This window comes from Microtus ochrogaster (assembly GCF_000317375.1).
Source record: "Microtus ochrogaster isolate Prairie Vole_2 chromosome 14 unlocalized genomic scaffold, MicOch1.0 chr14_random_1, whole genome shotgun sequence".
Classification (NCBI taxonomy): domain Eukaryota; kingdom Metazoa; phylum Chordata; class Mammalia; order Rodentia; family Cricetidae; genus Microtus; species Microtus ochrogaster.
The window spans coordinates 34,336,112-34,357,034 of NW_004949096.1; the positions used below are offsets into that span (position 1 = coordinate 34,336,112).

Here is a 20,923-nt window from a genome sequence, read left to right on the forward strand (position 1 = left end):
AGTGTGGTGACTGACTGTCCACCCCAGTGTGTTGGGATGGGTCAGGCCTAGTGTGGTGACTGACTGTCCACCTCCATTCAATGGGACAGGTCAGGCCTAGTGTGGTGACTGTCCACCCCAGTGCATTGGGACGGATCAGGCCTAGTGTGATGACTGATTGTCCACCCAGTGCATTGGGATGAGTCAGGCCTACTGTGGTGACTGACTGTCCATTCCAGTGCATTGGGACAGGTCAGGCCCAGTGTGGTGGCTGACTCTCCACCCCAGTGTGTTGGGACAGGTCAGGCCGAGTGTGGTGACTGACTGTCCACCCAGTGCATTGGGACGGGTCAGGCCTACTGTGGTGACTGATTGTCTATTCCAGTGCATTGGGACGGGTCAGGCCTTAGGCGCCTCCTGATAGCACAGGAGTCCATAGCACTCACTGCTCTGAGAGCTTAGGGTGATAAATCAGTTACTCTACCAGTGCCTATCCTTTTCCCAAATCTCAAGACAGTTAAGAGTTTTTTTGTGCATAAATTTTAAATACAAATGATAGGGCAGTGATTATTTGCTTTGCTAATTGTTTACATTTATAAAATGGCATGCCGATTTACAGTGCATTTATCTGCATAATTTGCCATTTTTTATTGTAATGCCTTACTCATATAATGAGAAAAGATGAGTAATTTGATACCTAGAAATACAAAGAAAATGGCAACTAAAATTTGAGCTTTGCATTTCCTTGGTGACACTCAGGTTTATTAAACCCAATCTGACAACTTGACAAGCGCTATTATTAGATATTTTATTCAGTAATAAGTAATTGATCATTTTTTAAATGGGTTGCTCTTGTTTAAGGTAGAGGTTATGTTTTAAGTTTTTTATTTTTTTAAGGATCTAATTTTTTATTTTAAATTATGTGTATGTGTCTGCACATGAGTATGTGCAGATGTCAGAGGTATTGGGTCTCCCAAGAGTTGGAAGTCATAGGTACCACCTCTTTGTCATGAACACTGGGTCCTCTCCAACAGCAGCAAATGCTCCTAACCACTGAGCCTTTTCCACCGTCCCTTAAACTTTGTTTTAATTGTGTGCCTGTGTATGGTGTGTTTGTTGAATTTGTATGGGGCATCTGTGTGGGGTCAGTTGTCTCCCACCTTTACATGTTTCCAGGGACTGAACTCTGCTAGTCAGGCTTTTGAGACAAGAGCCTTTACCCACTTACCATCTCATTGGCCCCCAGATATTTTTATTTTTATTTATTTTTTTATCCTTACTGTTGACTATTTTCATAATTATTTTATTGCTTTATAAATAATTCCCCAAATATTTTTAAAACATATTTATTGAGGTGTAATTTATTTGTGTTATAGAAAGTTAAGCTGGCTTTTTAAAATCTATGTTGTTGCTTGCATCAGTTGGTTGTTTGAATTTATTGCTGTATGTTCTTTTTTTGAATTTCCCATAATTATCTTCTTATTAATGGATATGTGGGGTTTTTTAGCTCATGGTTAATATAAATAAAATTGCTGTGAACATTTCTGTGCACGTTGTTGTGTGAGCATGTTTCATTTCTCCTGAGTAATGTGGTAGACTGATTCCAAGATGGCCTGTCATCCATGCCTTCTGATAGTTCTCTATTCCTTGAGTGTTGTAGGCTATGACTTCCTCCTAATCAAATGATGGAGAGAAGCTGACAAACATATTCATATGTACATTGTCACACTAAACAAGATCAAGTCTTCCCAGCAGCAGACACTTGTGCTGTGCTGTCTTCAAGAAGCTCAAGTGCTGAAGTTGGTGTGATGGTTAAGCTTCACTGACTGTTTGTTTTTCAAGACAGGGTTTCTCTCTGAGCCCTGGAACTTGCTCTGTAGACCATGCTGACCTCAAACTCAGAGCTCTTCCTTCCTCTGCCTCCTGAGTGCTGGGACGAAAGGTTTTCCCCACATGCCTGGCTGGTTAAGGTTTATTGTCAAGTGAACACAATCTGGACTCGGTTAGAAAACAAGCATCTGGATATGCCTGTGTGTAGTAAGGGGAGTGGCGGAGCTGCGTCCCCAGCACCCCAGCCACACCCCGGCTGCCTGGCTAGCTTATGCCCCGAAATAATTACACAGACACTGTATTCTTTTAAGCACTGCTTGGCCCATTTCTATCTAGCCTCTTTTAGGCTAACTCTCACACCTGGACTAGCCCATCTCTAATAATCTGCTGTAGCCCACAAGGTGGCTTACCAGGGAGATTCTAGCCTACGTCCATCCTGGGTCAGAGCTTCATCGCTTGTGCCTCAGAGAGCAGAGCTATCCCTGCGTCCGCCCAGGAGCCGGGAGCATGGCGCCTCTGCCCGCAAGAGTGGAGCATCGTGTCTCTCTGAGGCGACTGCCCCCAAGAGGAGAGCTGTCGAGTCTGACCTCACTTCCTCTTCCTCCCAGCATTCTGTTCTGTTTACTCCTCCCACCTATGTTTTAACCTATCAGGGCAAGCAGCTTCTTTATTTAATTAACCAATGACCTTCCTCCATCACCTGTGGGGGTGGGGCTGGGGCTATCTACATTAGCCATGTCCTCTTGGGTGTGAATCCTTCCCCAGTTGAGCCTCTTTGAAACAGAAGATCCATCTAAGGTATGCCCTTACTTTTGAGTGACAGAAATTGTGAGATAATAAGTATGTATTACTTATTATTACATATTACTAAATTTGTGGTAATGAAGCTATAAAGCAGTGGATACGTACAAATAAATCTACAAGTGCTGGTTGGGTCATACCAGAAGTGTATATTCAACTTTGTAAGAAATTCTCAAACTTTTCCTGGATAGTTCTACTATTTAGCCTACCTAGTGGCAATGCCCTAGTTGTCTGTCTTGCCACCATTTAGTATGAGCTAGCCTAGTTAACTTTTAGTTGCTGTGTCAAGAGCATTGAGCATTTTAGTGGCTTTGGTTTGCACTTCCTTTAGGCAGATGCCATGTGTGCGTGTGTGCGTGTGTTTCTGTGTAACTGTACTTGACAGTTTTCTAGCACATTGTCTATAAATTTTTGAATGTGACAACAATGACGAAAGTTACCAGTGTTGAGCTTGAGAGCCCTCATCCTCATTACACTTTCTAGACAGATGGATATGTTGTTCCTTATTCCTTTGGCCCTAATCACTTTATTGAGACTGGGATCACATGTTTGGAGTCCCCATCTCCTTCATGGCAAATTCCCGGGTTTCTTGGAGTGTCCAGGGGCATGATTCATGAAACCCACTCTGGATGTGTTTGTTGATGTATTCTAAGGTCACCTCCTCGTTGATGGCATGTCCCCTCTTTGTAGGAGTCATTCTTTTAGGCCTGAGTTGGAAGGACTCGTTTTATTTCTTTGGTGAAAAACCTCTTCAATTTTTTTTACAAGGTTGTTTATCTTATTACCCTTGCATGTCAAGGATTATTTTTACTTTTTTGTGTGTGTCTAAGAAAGCTTTGCTACACTTTAGGACACTATTTGCTGACTTGTTTAACAGCAGGGTATAGGGGTCAGCTGGTAATATCTTATTGGAACAGATGCCTGCTGCCAAGCTTGATGACCTGAGTTCAATTCTTGGGACTCACATGGTGGAGGAAAGAACTGACACCCGTAAGTTGTTCTATGACTTCCGTGCCCATGCACACACACACTATCTAAATTTAATTTAAAAGGTACAAGGTATCAATTTCTCTTGTGAAGGTAATGTAAATATCTCCTGTCTCTCTTCCCAGATAAGGAGAACTGGCATGCAGTCTTCATAAGCACACTGTTCTAAACCTTAGAGATTTTCGTGCATAAGTTTTATACAGGAAAAAGCTACTGAAAGCTGGCAATCGAAGGACTGATGCCGTCACTCTCTCTCCACATGACTGACGGGATGTTTTCTATTCCAGCCTTCACTGCCCCGTGCGATCGTCGGCCAAATAAACCTTTCCTTCCCTGTGTTGCTTTTTTGTCAGGGCATTTTTATCACAGCCACAAAAAAGTAATGCAGTACCCATGCGCAGTGTGACCTTAGATGTCTAGCTTCAATTGTTAGCCATTCATCCAGTCCCGCCTGTGTATTGAAAGCTAATTGCCAGGCTTTGTGCCAGGTGCTGAGGACACTCATCCTGCCCTCAAGTTGCTTACATACAGTGGTAGGGATGGCGAGGCAACCACTAGACAGACAATACATTCATGAGAAAATAAATATGCAGGGTAACTTTTTACAGTTCTAAACAGTGATAGGATACATGTGGATGGTATGCTTGTGATAGGGTCCCTGGGATTCCCCTAGGCAAAAGAAAAGTGAGGGGGAAGCTGGATACTGAATGAAAACATGAAGACATGATTGCTCCCAGGTATGGGTTGAGGAGAAGGTTTATTGTGGAGGGAGCAAACAGCCAGAGACATCTGGGAAGGTCCATACTGAACATGGCCATGGGGGCAGGTTGGGGGAAGCAAGAGAGGAAGAGAGAGGGAGCAAAGACAGTATCTGGGTACCCAGAGACCAGGGACCCTTAGTCAAAATGGCTGAGGTTATATACTAGGTCAGAGGCTGGGAAAAAGAAGCTCTGCCCCTGGGCTGGAAAATTTGGGGTAAGGAGCGGGGTGAGAAGTGCTGGGAGTAGCCAGGGGTACTGAGTGAGACTTGTCCCAGGTGTCTTTGAGACCTAACAGATACTAAAGGGTTCTCTCTCCACACCCACCTGAGTAAGTGCAAAGATATTTATATCTATTTTACGTTGCTTACTTTGCTTAAATAAGCAATAGGTAAACATTTCATGGTCACTGGGACGATTTGCCGGACATTAAGGAAGAAAAACCCCAACTTAAAAAATAAAAAGGAAGCCTGAGAGAGATCAGAAGACCAAAGTGTGTGAGGGCCCCCACGTTCTAACGCTGTACTCAACCACATCAGGGAACAGAAAAACCTGGTCAGTCGGTCTTGACGTTGTGTCGCCTCTGAGCCTAGCGCGGGGTAGAGGCTGCACTTGACAGCTGTGCCGGGAGCTGGGAAGGAGGAGCTGGGGGCGGGACAGCCTGGAAGGGGGCCGCTTCTGCAGATCTGCAGGATTTCCGCCGAAGTCCCGGAAGAAAGCCACTTCTGCCGCCTGTATCTTGTGATCCTCAGCTGTGCTGCACTTCTGGAAACTGCAGAGGGATCTAGCAAATATGGCTGCGGAGGAACCCACCACGCGACGAGTCCTGGTGGCCGAACATCCCAGGTGGGGGAGAGGCGTGGCCTGGGATCCCGGGCTGGAGAGGCGCGCACCGCGCTCTTTGCTTTTGGCAGCTTGTTTTGAGTTACCGTCTTTTTTTCTTTTTTCTTTTTTTGTTGTTGTTTTGTCCCAGAAGGCAGACAGAATCCTTAGAATTTTAGACGCTGCCAGGGCTTGTGTGTGTTGCTTCACACAGAGGCTTTTGCCCTTTCTTTCCGAAGGAGTCAGTAAAAATGCCCAAACCTACCAGGAACTGCTCGTTATCTTGCCCGCCAAGTGATACTGCTTTTCCATGTTTCCGTCCTCGACAGTCGTTTTTTTTTTTTTTTTTTTTTTTTTTTTTTTTCGAGACAGGGTTTCTCTGTGGCTTTGGAGCCTGTCCTGGAACTAGCTCTTGTAGACCAGGCTGGTCTCGAACTCACAGAGATCCGCCTGCCTCTGCCTCCCAAGTGCTGGGATTAAAGGCGTGCGCCACCACCGCCCGGCTCTCGACTGTCGTTTTTGAGACTCTGAATCACTAACAAACCCGAGAATCTCGGAACTGTCATCAAGGAACTAATTTGTTGTCAGTTTCTAGCTACAGGATTACAGTTCCTTCCGATGTCTAGTGGAGGGACTTATTAATTACAGATACTTTGTAGAAATACTTTGTTCTGATTTCTGGGGCTGAAATCTGCTTTTTGTTAGCCCAACGGCTTCTCTGAGGTTGACTGCTTTTGAATTTAACTCCTCCCTCCTCCCATTCTGTTTATGTCGATGAGGTAGTGTTTTCCTATGGCTTAAAACTGTTCATTCCTGTGCAAGTCAGCAAACAATGTATCTTTAGTTGCCAGGATAAAACATACCGTACTCTAGAGTCAACACAGTTTGAATTACTTTCAGTCTGTGTACGGGCCACTGAATGGTGTAAGACTCTCTGAGATCATTTTATGGTGTGGTTGTTTTTACATATTCAGCAAAGGAGCACACATTACGTGTGTCAGGTGAATAATTGTGGAAAGAAACCCACCCCTCTGTAGTATAATCTGTGCGAAACATGTCTACAAATAAACTCCAAATATGATTTTCTTTTTGAGCCAAGGTTTTACTATGTAGTTCTGACTGTCCTTGAACTCCATAAGTACACCAGCCTGGCTTCTAACTTAGAAAGATGTGCCTGCCTCTGCCTAGGGTTAAATATGTGTGCCACCTTGCCCAGCCTATTGTACATGATTTTTGTTGTTGTTGTTTGTTTTTCAAGACAGGGTTTCTCTGTAGCTTTGGAGTCTGTCCTGGAACTAGCACTGTAGACCAGGCTGGTCTTAAACTCACAGAGATCTGCCTGCCTCTGCCTCCCTAGTGCTGGGATTAAAGGCGTGCGCCACCACCGCCCAGCCTATTTTACAGGATTTTCATAGTAAAGATCTCTGCCCTGCAGGGAGGGTGTTGCTAGTAAACACAGGACCAGTGATTGATGGAAGAGAAGAGTCTCTGACTGAATTCCTGTAGTGTTCTTTCATGCCTTTCACTATCTTTACCATATTTATTTATGCAAAAGATATTTAATGTTACTTAACTGCATCATGTAGGGAGTCTTTCTGTCCTGCCAGTCTGCTCCCATAATGATGCAGAGACTTCTTAATTATGAAAACTCGGCCTATAGCTTAGACTTATTCCTAACTAGCTCTAATAAATTAACCCATTTATATTAATCGACATTTATGTGGCACTACCTCTCTTCTGTCTTGCACCTCCTATTTCCTCCAAGTCTCTCTCTCTCTGTTTTGAGACAGTGTCTCTCCATAGCTGAGGATAACACTGAACTCTTGATCTCTCTTCCTGTACCTCAAGTACACCATCATGCCCAACTATTGTTTCATTTTGTAATTGTGTGTGCATTGTTATTTCTTTATGCAACGTTTTGCAGTAATATTTTGAAGCATCCTATTTTAGAAGGGATAAGATTTATCAAATCTAGATAGTGTAATCTACAAATCTAAATGGTCACATGGTGCAATTCATTGGTACCCTCAGGTGAACCAGGATTCTTGTGGAACTCCTGATCTTTGTTTAAGATTCCTCTTCAATTTAACAGGAAACCAGATCTTATGAGTAAAGACACAGGCAACCACATTATATGTTTTAGTAAGATAATTTCTTTTTCCTTCTTTTTCTTTTTGGTTTTTCAAGACAAGGTTTCTCTCTGTGTATCCCTGGCTGTCCTGGAACTCTCTCTATAGACCAGGCTAGCCTTGAACTCTCAGAGATCTACCTGCCTCTGCCTCCCTAGTACTGGTATTAAAGGTGTGCACCACCATCACCTGGCTTTTTATTCTCTCTCGGTAAAAAGCAAATCTGAGGAGTCTTGAGTTGTAGCTCAGTGGTAGCATACCTCCCTAGCATGCACAAGTCCCTGCATTTGATTTTCAGCATTAAAAAAATGCAGGCAGAGAATTGAGTACAGTCTATCTTCATTTGACTCATGTTTTTTGTCATGACTCCCGTAAAACGTCCAGTTTCATGTGTAACTTTCTTTGTGGTGATATCTCTTTTCTTTAGGACTAAATTTAAATTGTTAGGATGGCAAGGCATAATGGAAACTGCCTGTAATTCCAGCAACTGGAGGGAAAGGTAGGAGGTCACTACAAATTGAAAGCTTACCTGGACCAAGTGAGCTCTGTGCCCTGTTCTACTTACTTTTCTATTGCTGTGAAGAGACATGATGTTCCAGTGAAATGATTGAAGAAAAGTTTATTTGGGGCTTATGGTTTCAGAGCATGAGTCCATGGCCTTCATGGTGGGGAACATGGTGACAGGCGGGCACTGGAGCATGCGAGGCAGGGGGAGCTAACTGAATGGCGGAGCTGCAACAAGGCCACACCTCCTAATCCTTCCTGAACAGTTCTACCAACAAACAGGAACCTATGGGAGTCATTCAAACTGCCACATCCCCCCAAAATCTGGGGTGGTAACTCAGCCGTGGAATGTTTGCCTCATTCATGAAACTCCCCGAACTGTATTAACCCCTATGGTGGCATATCTTTGTAATCCCAGCATCTGGGACAGAGGGAGAGATGGGAGAATCAGAAATTCAAGCTTATCCTTGTCCAGTGAGTAGGAGAACAGCCTGGGCTACACGAAACCTTTCCTAAAGTAACCATAAAACAAATGAATGAAAACTGCTAATTATTATTTCTTGTAATAACTTTACTGATTTCGCATACTGTATAATCCATCCATTTTAAAAGTTTGCTTAATGAATGAAAGTGCTTCTGTGCAAGTATGGCCACCTGAAGTCAGTACCAATAGCTCATTCAGTGGGAATGAAGACACTGACTCCTAAAAGCTGTCTTCTGACCTTCATGCATGTGCCATGGCATTCATATGCCCTTGAAAACACACAGACACATACACACTGTTTAAAAAGTTAGCAATGAAGTGGTATTAATATTGTCACAGAATTGTGTGACCATCACCACAATTAAATTTTGCTTTTCTTCACACAAAAATACATATCACCCCTTACATCTTACCTTTCCATTCTTAAGCAACCACTAATCTATTTTTTCTTTTTCCTTTCAGATTTGTTCATTTTGGACATCTCAAATAAAATGTTTTTTTCCTTCTCTTTCTGTTCCTCTTTTTGTTCTCTCTCTCTCTCTCTCTCTCTCTCTCTCTCTCTCTCTCTCTCTCTTTTTATTGAAACATGTTCTTTCTATGTAATGCTAGCTGTCTAGGAACTTGCTACATACACCAGGCTGGCCTTGAACTCATTGAGACCCTTCTGCCTTTGTCTCTTGAGTGCTGGGAATAGGGCGTGGGTACCACATCTAACTGCTTCTTTTTCCCCCAGTGTGCTTTCAGCTGTGTTGTAGCATAATCAACGTGCCATTCTGCTATTCGATCATATGGACATAGTGTATTTTGTTTATCAGTTAGTAGACAGTAGGATTACTTCAACATTTTGGCTCTTGCAAACAATACTGTACTATGATGACGCCCTGAGATTTTTAGGTTTCTTATTTTCTCATCTCCGTTGATCTGGTGACCCTGGCCCCTGTAATACTGAAGATGGAGAATATTTAGAAGACTATGATTTGAAACCTAAAATCTTGTAGTTCTTCCTTCCTTCCCTCCCTCCCTCCCTCCCTCCCTCCCTCCCTCCCTCCTTCCTTCCTTCCTTCCTTCTTTCCTTCCTTGCTTTCTATTTTTTGAGACAGGATTTCTCTGTGTAACACTCCTGGCTGTCTTGAAACTTACCCTGTAGACCAGACTGGCCTTGAACTGAGCTTTTGACCTGTGTGTATATATGTGCACAATGGACATACCTGGTGCCTGTAGAAGTCAGAAGAAGACCCTCTGAACTGGAGTAACAGATGGTTGTGAGCTTCCATGTGGGTGCTAGAATTGAACCTGGGTCCTCTGGAAGAGCAGCAAGTGCTTTTAATTGCTGTGCTATTTTTCCAGTCTTGGAAAAGCTTTAATGAGAATACTTCTGATACTTTGCCATCAAATATGAAGTTTAATGTTTCTGGTAAAAATACTTTTTATTCAATTAAAGACATTTCCTTATTTTCTAGCACATTAAGGATTAAAATGTTTTTATTAGCATACTTTAATTATAAATAATAGTTTTCTTATGACATTTTGATACACCTACATAATGTATATTTTGATCATGCTCATCTTCTCTCTGTTACCCTTTGTTGAGCCTTCCTATTCCCACTCTGTTCCCACTGTAGTACTATTGTATGCACACCCAGACGTACATCTTCCTGGTTGGTCAGTGCGGTCATCCACAGGGTCCGTAGCTGAGTAAGAAGACTGTCAACCGCAGTTGTCCCCCAGCAGCTTGCATAGCACCCACGGGGGCTGGCACTGTCAAAGCTAATCAACAAGGAGAAAGTTTTCAGGTCACTTCTGTCTTGATATTTCTATGCCCTGCACCAGGGTGTACAATGTCTTCAGCAATAAGGTCTTACCCTGCAGTTCTGATGGGGAACAAACAGAAGCTGTAGAAGCCTGTGTTGCTTGGAGGTCTCAGGAGCTTCTCTGACCGCCAGCTCCTAGGGAGTTAACTGGCTCCTGGCAATGGAATTGTCACTCAGTAAACCTATGGTTTCTGGGAGTAGTTTTATCCACGCATGTAGGGTACTTTAAAAAATATATTTTATTACTAATTATGTAATCACATAGTCATGGGCTTCATTAGGATTTATTAAAGGCATTGAAGACAATGGTAATTTAGTGTTTCATTGGGTGATGTTAGTGATAACTTTAGTGTTGTGTGCCTGCCTGCTCTGCTCCACTTTCCCAGATGACTCTAACTTAGGCCAGTGTGATGAAAAACTAACCACCTCCAGCCCCATCCTCTCTTGCCTCTCTCTTTCCTCCATCCTTTCTTATTGTTTTCTCCCATCTCTACTTCAGTCATAGGTAAAGTTTGATAGTCTGTGTTCTCTAGCTATAGTGAAAATTACTTCTTGTGAAGTTTTATGTGTTCTTGTTCTAGAGGTGTAGAGAGAATCAGATTCAAGCAGTCATTTTGTCTACATTCACCTTATGTTCCAGTTAATGCTTGTTTTTCATTTTTAATTTTTGCTTTTTCCATGCTGGAGACTAAACCCTTTCATATATTGAGTCAAACCCCCAAACCCAGTGCCTGCTCTGTTCCAGGGAGAGTGAATGTTAGAGGAGCCTGAGACTGATTCCTGCCGGGGTCTCTGTTGTAATCCAGAGCTGCTATGGATGAGTGGACCTGAGTATCACATGGATAACAAAATATGGGACCTTATTTGTACCAAACAATGGGAACAGGATTTAAACTCTCCCAAACCTATTATCGACTTCGAGAACTTGGACCAGAGGATATGAATGCATGAGACAGATAGCAGCGGACACTAAGTTACCGAGTCACAGTTTCGTGGAGACAGAAGGCATGCAGGTGCAGAGATGAGGAGGTTCACAGAGGCGAAGGGCTGCAGAATAAGAAGAGGGAAATGGTGATGGTATCTTTGGAGGGATGAGAGAATGGGTCAGGAAGAGCAAGCGCCAAACACACCAATGGAAACAGAATTTCTGGCTACTTTCAGACTTCCAGGAGGCCATCTTGAATCTCTTCCAACAGTGATGTCTGCGTGACTCTACTCTGTCATTGGGATATTTTTACTCTTGGAATGTGTGTGTGTGTGTACGCGTGCGTGTGCGTACACGTGTGTATGTGTGTATTTCTGTTTCTTGCAACAAATTAATTTCTAATAGCAATCATTCAGCTTTTGAACATGATGATCCCTAGTAAATGTTTATTGTACTACTCAAAGATTTGGGATGATTTGACAATGACGAATGATTAAATCAACTATAATAGGGCTGGAGAGATGGCTCAGTGGTTAAGAGCATTGCCTGCTCTTCCAAAGGTTCTGAGTTCAATTCCCAGCAACCATATGGTGGCTCACAACCACCTGTAATGAGGTCTGGTGCCCTCTTTTGCCCTGCCTAATAAATAAATAAATAAATATTTTAAAAAAAACTATAATAATTTTGGATCTGAGTGGTACCCAAGAGGAATGTTTAGCTTAAATTCTCCAGTTTTCGAGAACAGGAAAACTACTTGCTAAACTTTTACAGTAGTTACAGACTGCACTAGACTAGAACTGTGACTCTTGTTAGCACTCTGACTAACAATGCCTGTGTGGGCTGAGGGTGCAGCTCCTGGGCTGAGGGTGCAGCTCCTGGGCTGAGGGTGCAGCTCCTGGGCTGAGGGTGCAGCTCCTGAGCTGAGGGTGCAGCTTTTGGGCTGAGAGTGCAGCTCCTGGGCTGAGGGTGCAGCTCCTGGGACTCAGGCTTTCTTTGGTCCACAGGATGTACCTTTATTTGGACTTGATTCTTTGCAGATCTGAGAAGGAAAACCAAAGAGGTACAGCCCCGAAGGGAGAATGCCTGTGACAACTGGGGCAAAAATTGGAGGAATGTGGCTATCAGTCAAGAACACTAAGGCCCAAGAGCTACCACCAGAGGGAAGAAGCTGGAAGGCTCGTGCAGGCCTCATAGGCTATGGCCCTGCTGACCCAGATTTTGTGCTGCTTCTTTACTATAAAGATGTTTTTCCAGCTGGGCAGTGGTGGCGCACACCTTTAATCCCAGCACTTGGGGTGGGGGCGCAGCAGAGACAGACAAATCTCTGTGAGTTCAAAGCCAGCCTGGTTTATAGAGCAAGTTCCAGGATAGCCAGGGCTATATGAAGAAACCCTGTCTTGACAACGCCCCCCCCCCAATGTTCTTCCTTCATTGGAAAAAATATGGTTAGATTCTTTATAATGGAATGAAAGAGTGTTTTCTATTAGCTACATCAATTTGACCTTTGACGTTCTGCGGTGTGTGTGCGTGCGTGCGTGCGTGCGTGTGTGTGTGTGTGTGTGTGCGTGTGTGTGTGTGTATGTGTTGCCTGCAATGCTAAGGGGTTGACCCTCGCTTCACACATGCTGTGCACACCCTGTTGCTGCTGCACTTCTGCCCTGCACGGGTTTCTAGTATATGATGTTTTGAGATATTCCACTCTTGTTTTTCAGACTGTTGAAGCTAAAAGAGATGTTTAACTCTAAGTTTGGGTCCACACCGAAGTTTTATGTTCGAGCCCCAGGAAGAGTCAACATAATAGGTATTTTAAATTTCTTCTTTTGATTTTTTCCCCCTCTTCTGGTGGTCTGGATTTCCAGGTTTATTAGGTATATTTGTATTTTGTTTTTGTTTCTTCAGAGAGATACTTTGTAATTTCTTATATTTTAGTGTTGAGTAGTATATTTTAGCAATTTTGTATCCAGTCTGTCTTCATAAATACATAACGATTGATATAGCTTTAGATTATACACCAACTCATTCTTTTGTGTTTAATATAACATAAATATTTTCTTATGTTTTTGAAGAGTGCCAGCCATGCGAAAGCTTAACCGGAGGTGTCTCTTGTTTATCTTTTCTCCCCATATATATATATAGTGGTATATTATTTGTGTTTTGATAAATAAAGTTTGCCTGGAGATCAGAGGACAAAACAGACATACTAGTCAGGCATACAGGCCAGGCAGTAGGAGCACACAACATTAAACCCAGGACTCCGGAGACAGAGGCAGATGGATCTCTGTGAGTTCAAGGCTACCTTGGGCTACACAAAATCATTCCAGAAATAGATCCAGGTGATGGCTTACACCTTTAACCCCAGTATTTGGGAGTCACACACGTTTAATCCCATCACTAGGGAGGTGGAGACAGGAGTGATATGGCTGGGCAAAGAGAGGAATATAATGGGGAAGAGACAGCACCTCACTGGAGTGTGGAGTCTGAGGACTTGTGGAGACAGGATCTCATCCTCTGAGTCTGAAGACTTGGTAGAGGTAAAAGGTCTCTCTAGTGGTTGGCTGCTCTGCTTTTCTGATCTTCAGCTTGAACCCCAATATCTGTCTCTGGGTTTTTATTATTCATGCTACATCAAACCCATATAAAGTTCTATTTGAACAAAGATACTTAAACTGAATGTATACATCTCAAATTTTTGAGAAGGGCATGCCCTACGTGGAGGAGCTGGAGGAGTATGCAGTGATGTTGTAAGTCACGACCTCTAGGATGAGTAAGACTTGTCATGAGAAAATGTACAGGAAGCTGAGAAAAGTCTAGGGTCCATGGAGGATTCAAAGATACATTTATAATGGGAAATACAAACTTATAAAACAAGTAACTGAATAATACAAAGCACTCGCATGCACTTATTAACCAGCTTCCATTGTCAACTTAGGTCATGCTTTTAATTTTGAAGCAAATAATAGAGGATTTAAAAATTCCACAGACTCTTTGAGAATGGCCAGTGGGTGTGGTTTATAATAGGGATAAAGTCACTGGAGAGGGCTGATGACCCACGATTGAAAAGGGAGTATCTGGTGGAGGAGAATGCCTGCAAAGACATGAAGACTGATTTCTGGAGCATAGGGCACCATCAACTCCAACCCTTTTAGTGGAGACAAGGAAAAAAAGGATGCGGCTTGATGACAATTGTGTATAGTTGTGAACAGAGGACTGAGGATGTTCCTGTGAGGGGAGTAGGGATTTTTTTTCCTCTTTTTTTTTATTGAGAAAAGGAAAAAAAAAGTTTCCCCCTCCTCCCAGCCTCCCATTTCCCTCCCCCTCCTCCCACCCTTCTCCCCCTCCCCCACTCCTCTCCCCCTCCCTCTCCAGTCCAAAGAGCAGTCAGGGTTCCCTGCCCTGTGGGAAGTCCAAGGTCCTCCCACCTCCGTCCATGTCTAGGAAGGTGAACATCCAAACTGGCTAGACTCCCACAAAGCCAGAACATGAAGTAGGATCAAAACCCTCTGCCATTGTCCTTGGCTTCTCATCAGCCCTCATTGTTCGCCATGTTCAGAGAGTCCGGTTTTACCCCATGCTTTTTCAGTCACAGTCCAGCTGGCCCTGGTGAGCTCCCAATAGATCAGCCCCACTGTCTCAGTGGGTGGATGAATAAATGGGACCTACTAAAACTGAGAAGCTTCTGTAAAGCAGAGGGTTGGGATTTTAAGGAGAGGGAAGCAAAAATTTGAATGTGAAGGAATGGAGACAGTGAAAGGCTGAAGAAAGCTACTTTGCTGGAAAGTACTGGGATCTGGGTTAAGGCGAACTTGTGGGCTAGTCACCAACCCAGAGATCTTGCATTTTCCTTCTGTAGCTAGTGTAAGGTAGGTGGTTTTGAGGTAGGTTTAGAGCTTTGTTGGGTGGAGTTCGCAGAGGATGACATGGAACAGGGAATTTGACAGTATGGGCAGGAGAGCTGGTGAGGCAATAAAGTCTGGCATCTGCTGGGTGGCAAAGGAAAGAAGGGAAGAAGGGCTTATGGAATGGAGAAGAAGAAGAGGAGGCAGAGGAGGGCAGAGAGACATGCAGGATGGGGAGCTTCAGTAGAAAGGATGAGGCTTGAAACTCAAGGTTTATCAAAGCTTGGAGGTGATAGGAATTAGGCGACTATTGGATGCAGAGTCATGGGGGAAGGTGGCCAAGGGGAAGGAGGGCCGTCTTCTTTTTATACATTTTGAGAAAGGAAACCTTTTTTAAAGCAGCAGGATGCCACCCATGCCTTCCAGAAGATCGGGTGCCCTATCCATGTATTCATATACATGTTTTTTACTTGATTCATTATTGTCATCCTCTTGATAATTGGATAAAAATACAACTTTGTAAATGAATTCTTCACCTGTCATTGTTAATCCATTAAATTATTATCCCGTTCTAAAGCGAATATCAATGTAGAGGCAAAAGCCTGTCTGCCAAAAGAATATCCGGGCGGTGGTGGCACACGCCTTTAATCCCAGCACTTGGGAGGCAGAGGCAGGCAGATCTCTGTGAGTTCGAGGCCAGCCTGGTCTACAAGAGCTAGTTCCAGGACAGGCTCCAAAGCTACAGAGAAACCCTGTCTCGAAAAACTAAAAAAAAAAAAAAAAAAACCAAACAACAACAACAACAAAAAAAAACCATTTCCTCACAGGAGCATGCGCACATAAGCTCACAGTCACCAGCACATCCTCAGTCTACTTCCCATAGCCAGTTCCTCACAGGCGCATGCGCACATAGGCTCACAGTCACCTGCACACATTCACAGTGCAGGACATACCTAGACACTCACAACACTAGCATCAGAAGGAAGGGAGTCGGCAGGCAAGCTTCTACAAGGCTACTTTCTTTCCCTTCTTTACTGGTTCCTCTCTCCCACCTGAACCCCACATAGGAATGTCGGGGAACTCAGTCCTGTGCCTTATTTTTCCTCCAACTGCTCCCCTGCCCATGACGTTTGCCAGATAATAAGCTCGGGGATCCCCAAATGTGCATTTCTAGCTCAGATTCTCCAACTAACTCTTACAAGTCAACAATGTTTACAGGTAGCCCCTCCATGGGACGCAAGATGACGGCTATAAGTAACACAGAGAATTCAAAACCCACTTTATCTGGGGAAACAAAGCTCTTACCATCAAATCTTTTTAAATGAAAGATTTTTTTAAAGGGTGAAGAAATGAAAATGTTCTTTAAAATACTTTACCAAGAAGTTTAAGGAAGCTTAAATTCGCTTAGCAGAAATGGGGGTATTTTTTTTATCATGAATAAGTGTAATAAAAATAAAATTGTAAAAAAAAAAAGAATATCTGGAATAAAAATGAATGTGCAGTTGAATTGTCATCTGTTAATTTCATGTTACCTCACTAGTTATTATCTGCCAAAGAAACAATGAGATATATAAGTCTATACCAGGGAAATAAATAGCTGTGCATCCACCGTGAGATGGTAATCAGCTTGCTGCTTTATAGTCACATGACATAAATTTGGAAAATGATTGTTGTAAATTAGAAAGTGGTGGAGACCATGTGTTGCCACCTCAGGCCATGTTAGTGTCTGTGGTTCTTGTAACCAACAGAGTCCACGCTGATGTTTGTGGTCTGTGCTGCCGCCGGGACCTGTGCCAATGCCCATGGCCCATATTTCCTCTGAAGAGACATTCATGGCCTGTGCTGCCACCAGAATCCACGTTGATGTCTGAGGGCCATGTTGATGTCTGAGGGCCACGTTGCAGCCATAGACCATGTTGAAGTCTGGGGCTTGTGCTGCTTCCAAGGGCCATGATGGTGTGGCTGGAGGTTGTGTGCATGTCTGTGGTCTGTACTGTCACTGAAACCTGCTGCTGCCAACGGCCATGATAGTGTCTATGTTACCTCTGAAGGCCATGGGGATGTCAGTGGTCTGTGCTACCACCTGAAGCCATGGTGATGTTTGTGGCCCATGTTGTAGTCAGAAACCATGTGGAAGCCCATGAGCCGTGCTGCTGCAGATTATAAAGGACAGGGAAGCTTCCTTTGCAGTGGTATTGGTCACCACTCACAGTTGAGAATGAGACATGGAAGGAAGGCTTCTGTGACAACCTTCCTCTCCCTCCACAGGCTCGCCCCCTCAAAGAAAAAACCAGTCTAGACAGGAAGTCACTGAAGAGAACTCTTAATAATTGTGCTAGAGATGCTGAGGTGTAGCTCTTCACAGTTGATGGCCTCTGATGGGAGTTGGGGTGGAGAAGGACTCAGTTTTCTTTAAGGGTCTGGCCACAAATTGGACATGGTATGTTTTTGTTTTCTTTTTCTTTTTTTCTTCTTGTTTTGTTTTGGGGTGGTCACAAGGCTGGGGGCTGGGCCTTGGAGGACTGGAAGTGAATGCGATTAGGATGCATTGTGTGAAATTTCCGAATAATCAACAAAAGTATGTTAAAAAGAAAACAAAACAAAACAAATTAGAAAGTGGAAAAACAAGCTTAAGATAAAAAAGAAGCCTCCAAATTAACCAAAACAAATTACTTATGACTAACAGAAGTTGCCTTAAAGTGTTTGGTAGAAAGTAAATTGAGTATCTATCTGCCCATAGTATTTCACTTTTTATTAAAACGTGGCCATGTTTTTCCTGTACGTTAACTGTCTGTGCAAGAATCATAGCTTTCACCTGTAAGGGGATAAGAATTTATTCTGGAACCAATTATGAGTGACCATGACATGGGAACATGGACACAGTTTACTCCAACCTCATGCTCCAACATGGAACAGCCTCATGAGGTTTTATATTACCAGAAAAGGAAACCACACAGCAAGACATGTTTCAGATACATTGGTGGAAGCATCAGGCAGGCGGGTTACAGCAAGGTGGAGAATTCTCAATTCTTGGCTGTTGATGCTACCTGCTGGGTACAATTGGCCTTTGGTTGGTGAAGGTTAGGGGGTCTGCCCATGTATCTGAAGGATTGACCCAGTAGCTACAAGGATTCTCAGTCACACTGAGCAGTGTGTAATGGATGGCTTCTAAGGGGGCTAAAGATGCGTGAGTTTCTACTCAGGCAATCGGCCTTGAAGCTCCAGTAAATCTGCGGTTCTTTCCAGCAACTGGTGTTTACACAGCTAGAGTGAGCTTCTTTTATTTCATATGCTAGCGATGGTAAAACCTGCTTTTCTCTTTTGTCTAGGAGAGCACATTGATTACTGTGGATACTCTGTTCTTCCCATGGCTGTGGAACAAGACATGCTAATAGCTGTGGAACCTGTGGAAACACACACTCTCCAACTGGCCAATACAAACCCCTTGTATCCGTGAGTAATTAGGATTGGTGGTGGGCAGGGAGTGTGTGTGTGTGTGTGTGTGTGTGTGTGTGTGTGTGTGTAAGCATGCAGTAATGTATCTGAATGCAGATAGACTCTAGAAAATATTGGATTCCAATTAAATCATTACTTTATTGATACTTTCTGCCTGGCATTTATCAGTATTCCAGGTCACTACTAAATTTTTATCTATTGTGTTCTTTTACACACTTACTGAGGAAGCATTTACTAGCCAGCAAGATGGCTCAGGGGTGTTGGAGTACCTTTACCTGAAATTGATCTCCAGAAACCCGAGTCCTGCAGGCTATTCTCTGATTTCTACATTTGTGGCATGATACATACATGCCCACACTCTTTCTCACACATACATAGTAAATGAATGAATGAGTGTAAAAAAGTAAGCATTTACTGAAGAATTGTCATGTATTAGACATTGTCTCAAGTATTGAGCTATACAGAAATGAAAATAATTTTTTTCTTTCCCAGAAAGTATTGAATATCTACTGAGGTAACTGTCTCAATAAAGTCAGGTGTTGCTATCTGTCCTTCGTTACTATGGCACTGTCTACTCTCTTGTCAATGAGTCCTACCGTGCTGTGCAGTCAATGCTTACTTACCTATGTCTCTCATTAATGTTGTATTTTCAGTTTTCTTCAAACTTTTAGTTTCAGTGTAAGACAGTATGCTATGTAATAGATGTTTCTACAACATATACTTTGTCAACTTTAAGTGTTTAATTTTCTAAAGTGTGAAGAAATCAGTTATGGTACAAGGGAGCTCACATGTAAAAGAAGCACTTCTAAAGCTTTAACCACACATTAAGCCCCACATACTAATAACAGGAGACTTCAGCACTCCCCTCTCACCACTGTACAGGTCTGTCAGACAGAAAATTAACAGAGAAATAAGGGAATTAACAAATGTTATGGCTCAAATGGACTTAACAGATATCTATAGAATATTCCATCCAAATATAAAAGAATATACCTTCTTCTCAGCACCTCATGGAACTTTCTCAAAAATGGACCACATACTAGGTAACAAAGCAAACCTCAACAGGTAGAAAAAATTTGAATAACCTCATGTATCTTACTGAATTACCATGGCTTAAAATTAGAATTCAAGAGCAACACCAATTACAGAAACAAATGGAAATTAAACAAGGCTTACCTGAGCATCAATGGGTCAAGGAAGAAATTAAAGACTTCCTAAAATTCAATGAAAATGATCACACAACATACTCAAATTTATAGGACACAATGAACACACTGTTAAGAAGAAAGTTCATAGCACTAAATGCCTACATAAAGAAGCTGGAAAAATCCCACACTAGTGAGTTAATAGAACATTTGAAAACTCTAGAAAAAAAAAAGAAACAAACTCATCCAGGAGGATTAGATGGCAGGAAATAATCAAATTGAAAGCTGAAGTCAACAAAATAGAATCAAAGAAAACAATACTAAGAATCGATGAGACAAAGAGTTGGTTCTTCAACAAAATCAGCAAAATAGACAAACATTTATCCAAACTAACCAAAAGTCAGAGAGAGAATATCCAAATTAACAATATCAGAAATGAAAAGGGGGACATTACAACAGACACAGAGGAAATCCAGAGAATCATTAGGTCATATTTTGAAAACTTGTACTCCACAAAATTGGAATACTTGAAATGGACAGCTTTCTGGATAAATATCACTTACCAAAATTAAATCAAGACCAGATAAGCAAATTAAGTAGACCTATAACTATTAAAGAAATAGAAACAGTCATCAAAAGTCTCCCCTCCCCAAAAAAAGCCCAGGGCCAGATGGTTTCAGCACAGAATTCTACAAGATTTTCAAAGAATAGTTAATTCCAATACTCCTCAAATTCTTCCACACAATAGAAACAGAAGGAACATTGCCAAACTCTTTTTATGAGGCTACAATTACCCTGATAGCCAAACCATAGAAAGACATTACTAAGAAAGAGAATTGCAGACCAATTTCATTCATGAACTTTGATGAAAAATACTCAAAATACTGGCAAACCAAATTCAAGAACACATCAGAAAAATCACTCACCATAATCAAGTTGGCTTCATCCTAGAGATGCAGGGATGGTTCAACCTATGAAAATTTGTCAATGTAATCCACAATATAAACAAACTGAAGAAAACAAAACCATATGATCCCATTGGATGCTGAAAAAGCTTCGACAAAATACAACATCCCTTCATGATAAAGGTCTTGGAGACAGCAGGGATACAAGGAACATACCTAAACATAATAAAGACAATAGACAGGAAACCAACAGCCAACATCAAACTAAATGGAGAGAAACGCCCAGCAATTCCACTGAAATCAGGAACAAGGTAATGTTGTCCACTCTCTACATATCTATTCAATATAGTTCTTGAGGTCCTAGCTCTAGCAATAAGACACCAAAAGGAGATCAAGGGGATACAACTCAGAAAAGAAGAAGTCAAACTGTCACTGTTTGCTGATGATATGATAGTTTACATAAGTGACCCCAAAAATTCTACCAAAGAACTTTTACAACTTATAAATCCCTTCAGTAATGTAGCAGGATACAAGATTAACTGAAAAAAAAA

The 20,923-nt window shown here is 42.4% G+C and overlaps 1 protein-coding gene across 4 annotated transcripts in view; it reads left to right on the forward strand.

Annotated features, from left to right (window-relative positions):
- Nucleotides 1-20,923, forward strand: part of Galk2 (galactokinase 2) — a 130,726-nt gene that overhangs the window by 2,480 nt on the left and 107,323 nt on the right. Inside the window, exons 1-3 of one of the 4 annotated variants that reach the window (XM_005364408.3) lie at nt 5,001-5,201; nt 12,743-12,831; nt 18,196-18,319. In XM_005364408.3, the coding sequence (XP_005364465.1) occupies nt 5,149-5,201; nt 12,743-12,831; nt 18,196-18,319 (266 nt within the window). In that variant the 5' untranslated portion in view covers nt 5,001-5,148. Of the gene's footprint in view, nt 1-5,000; nt 5,202-12,742; nt 12,832-18,195; nt 18,320-20,923 lie in introns of those variants that run through there. The other 3 variants (XM_005364407.3, XM_026787751.1, XM_026787752.1) reach the window with 3 other exon arrangements.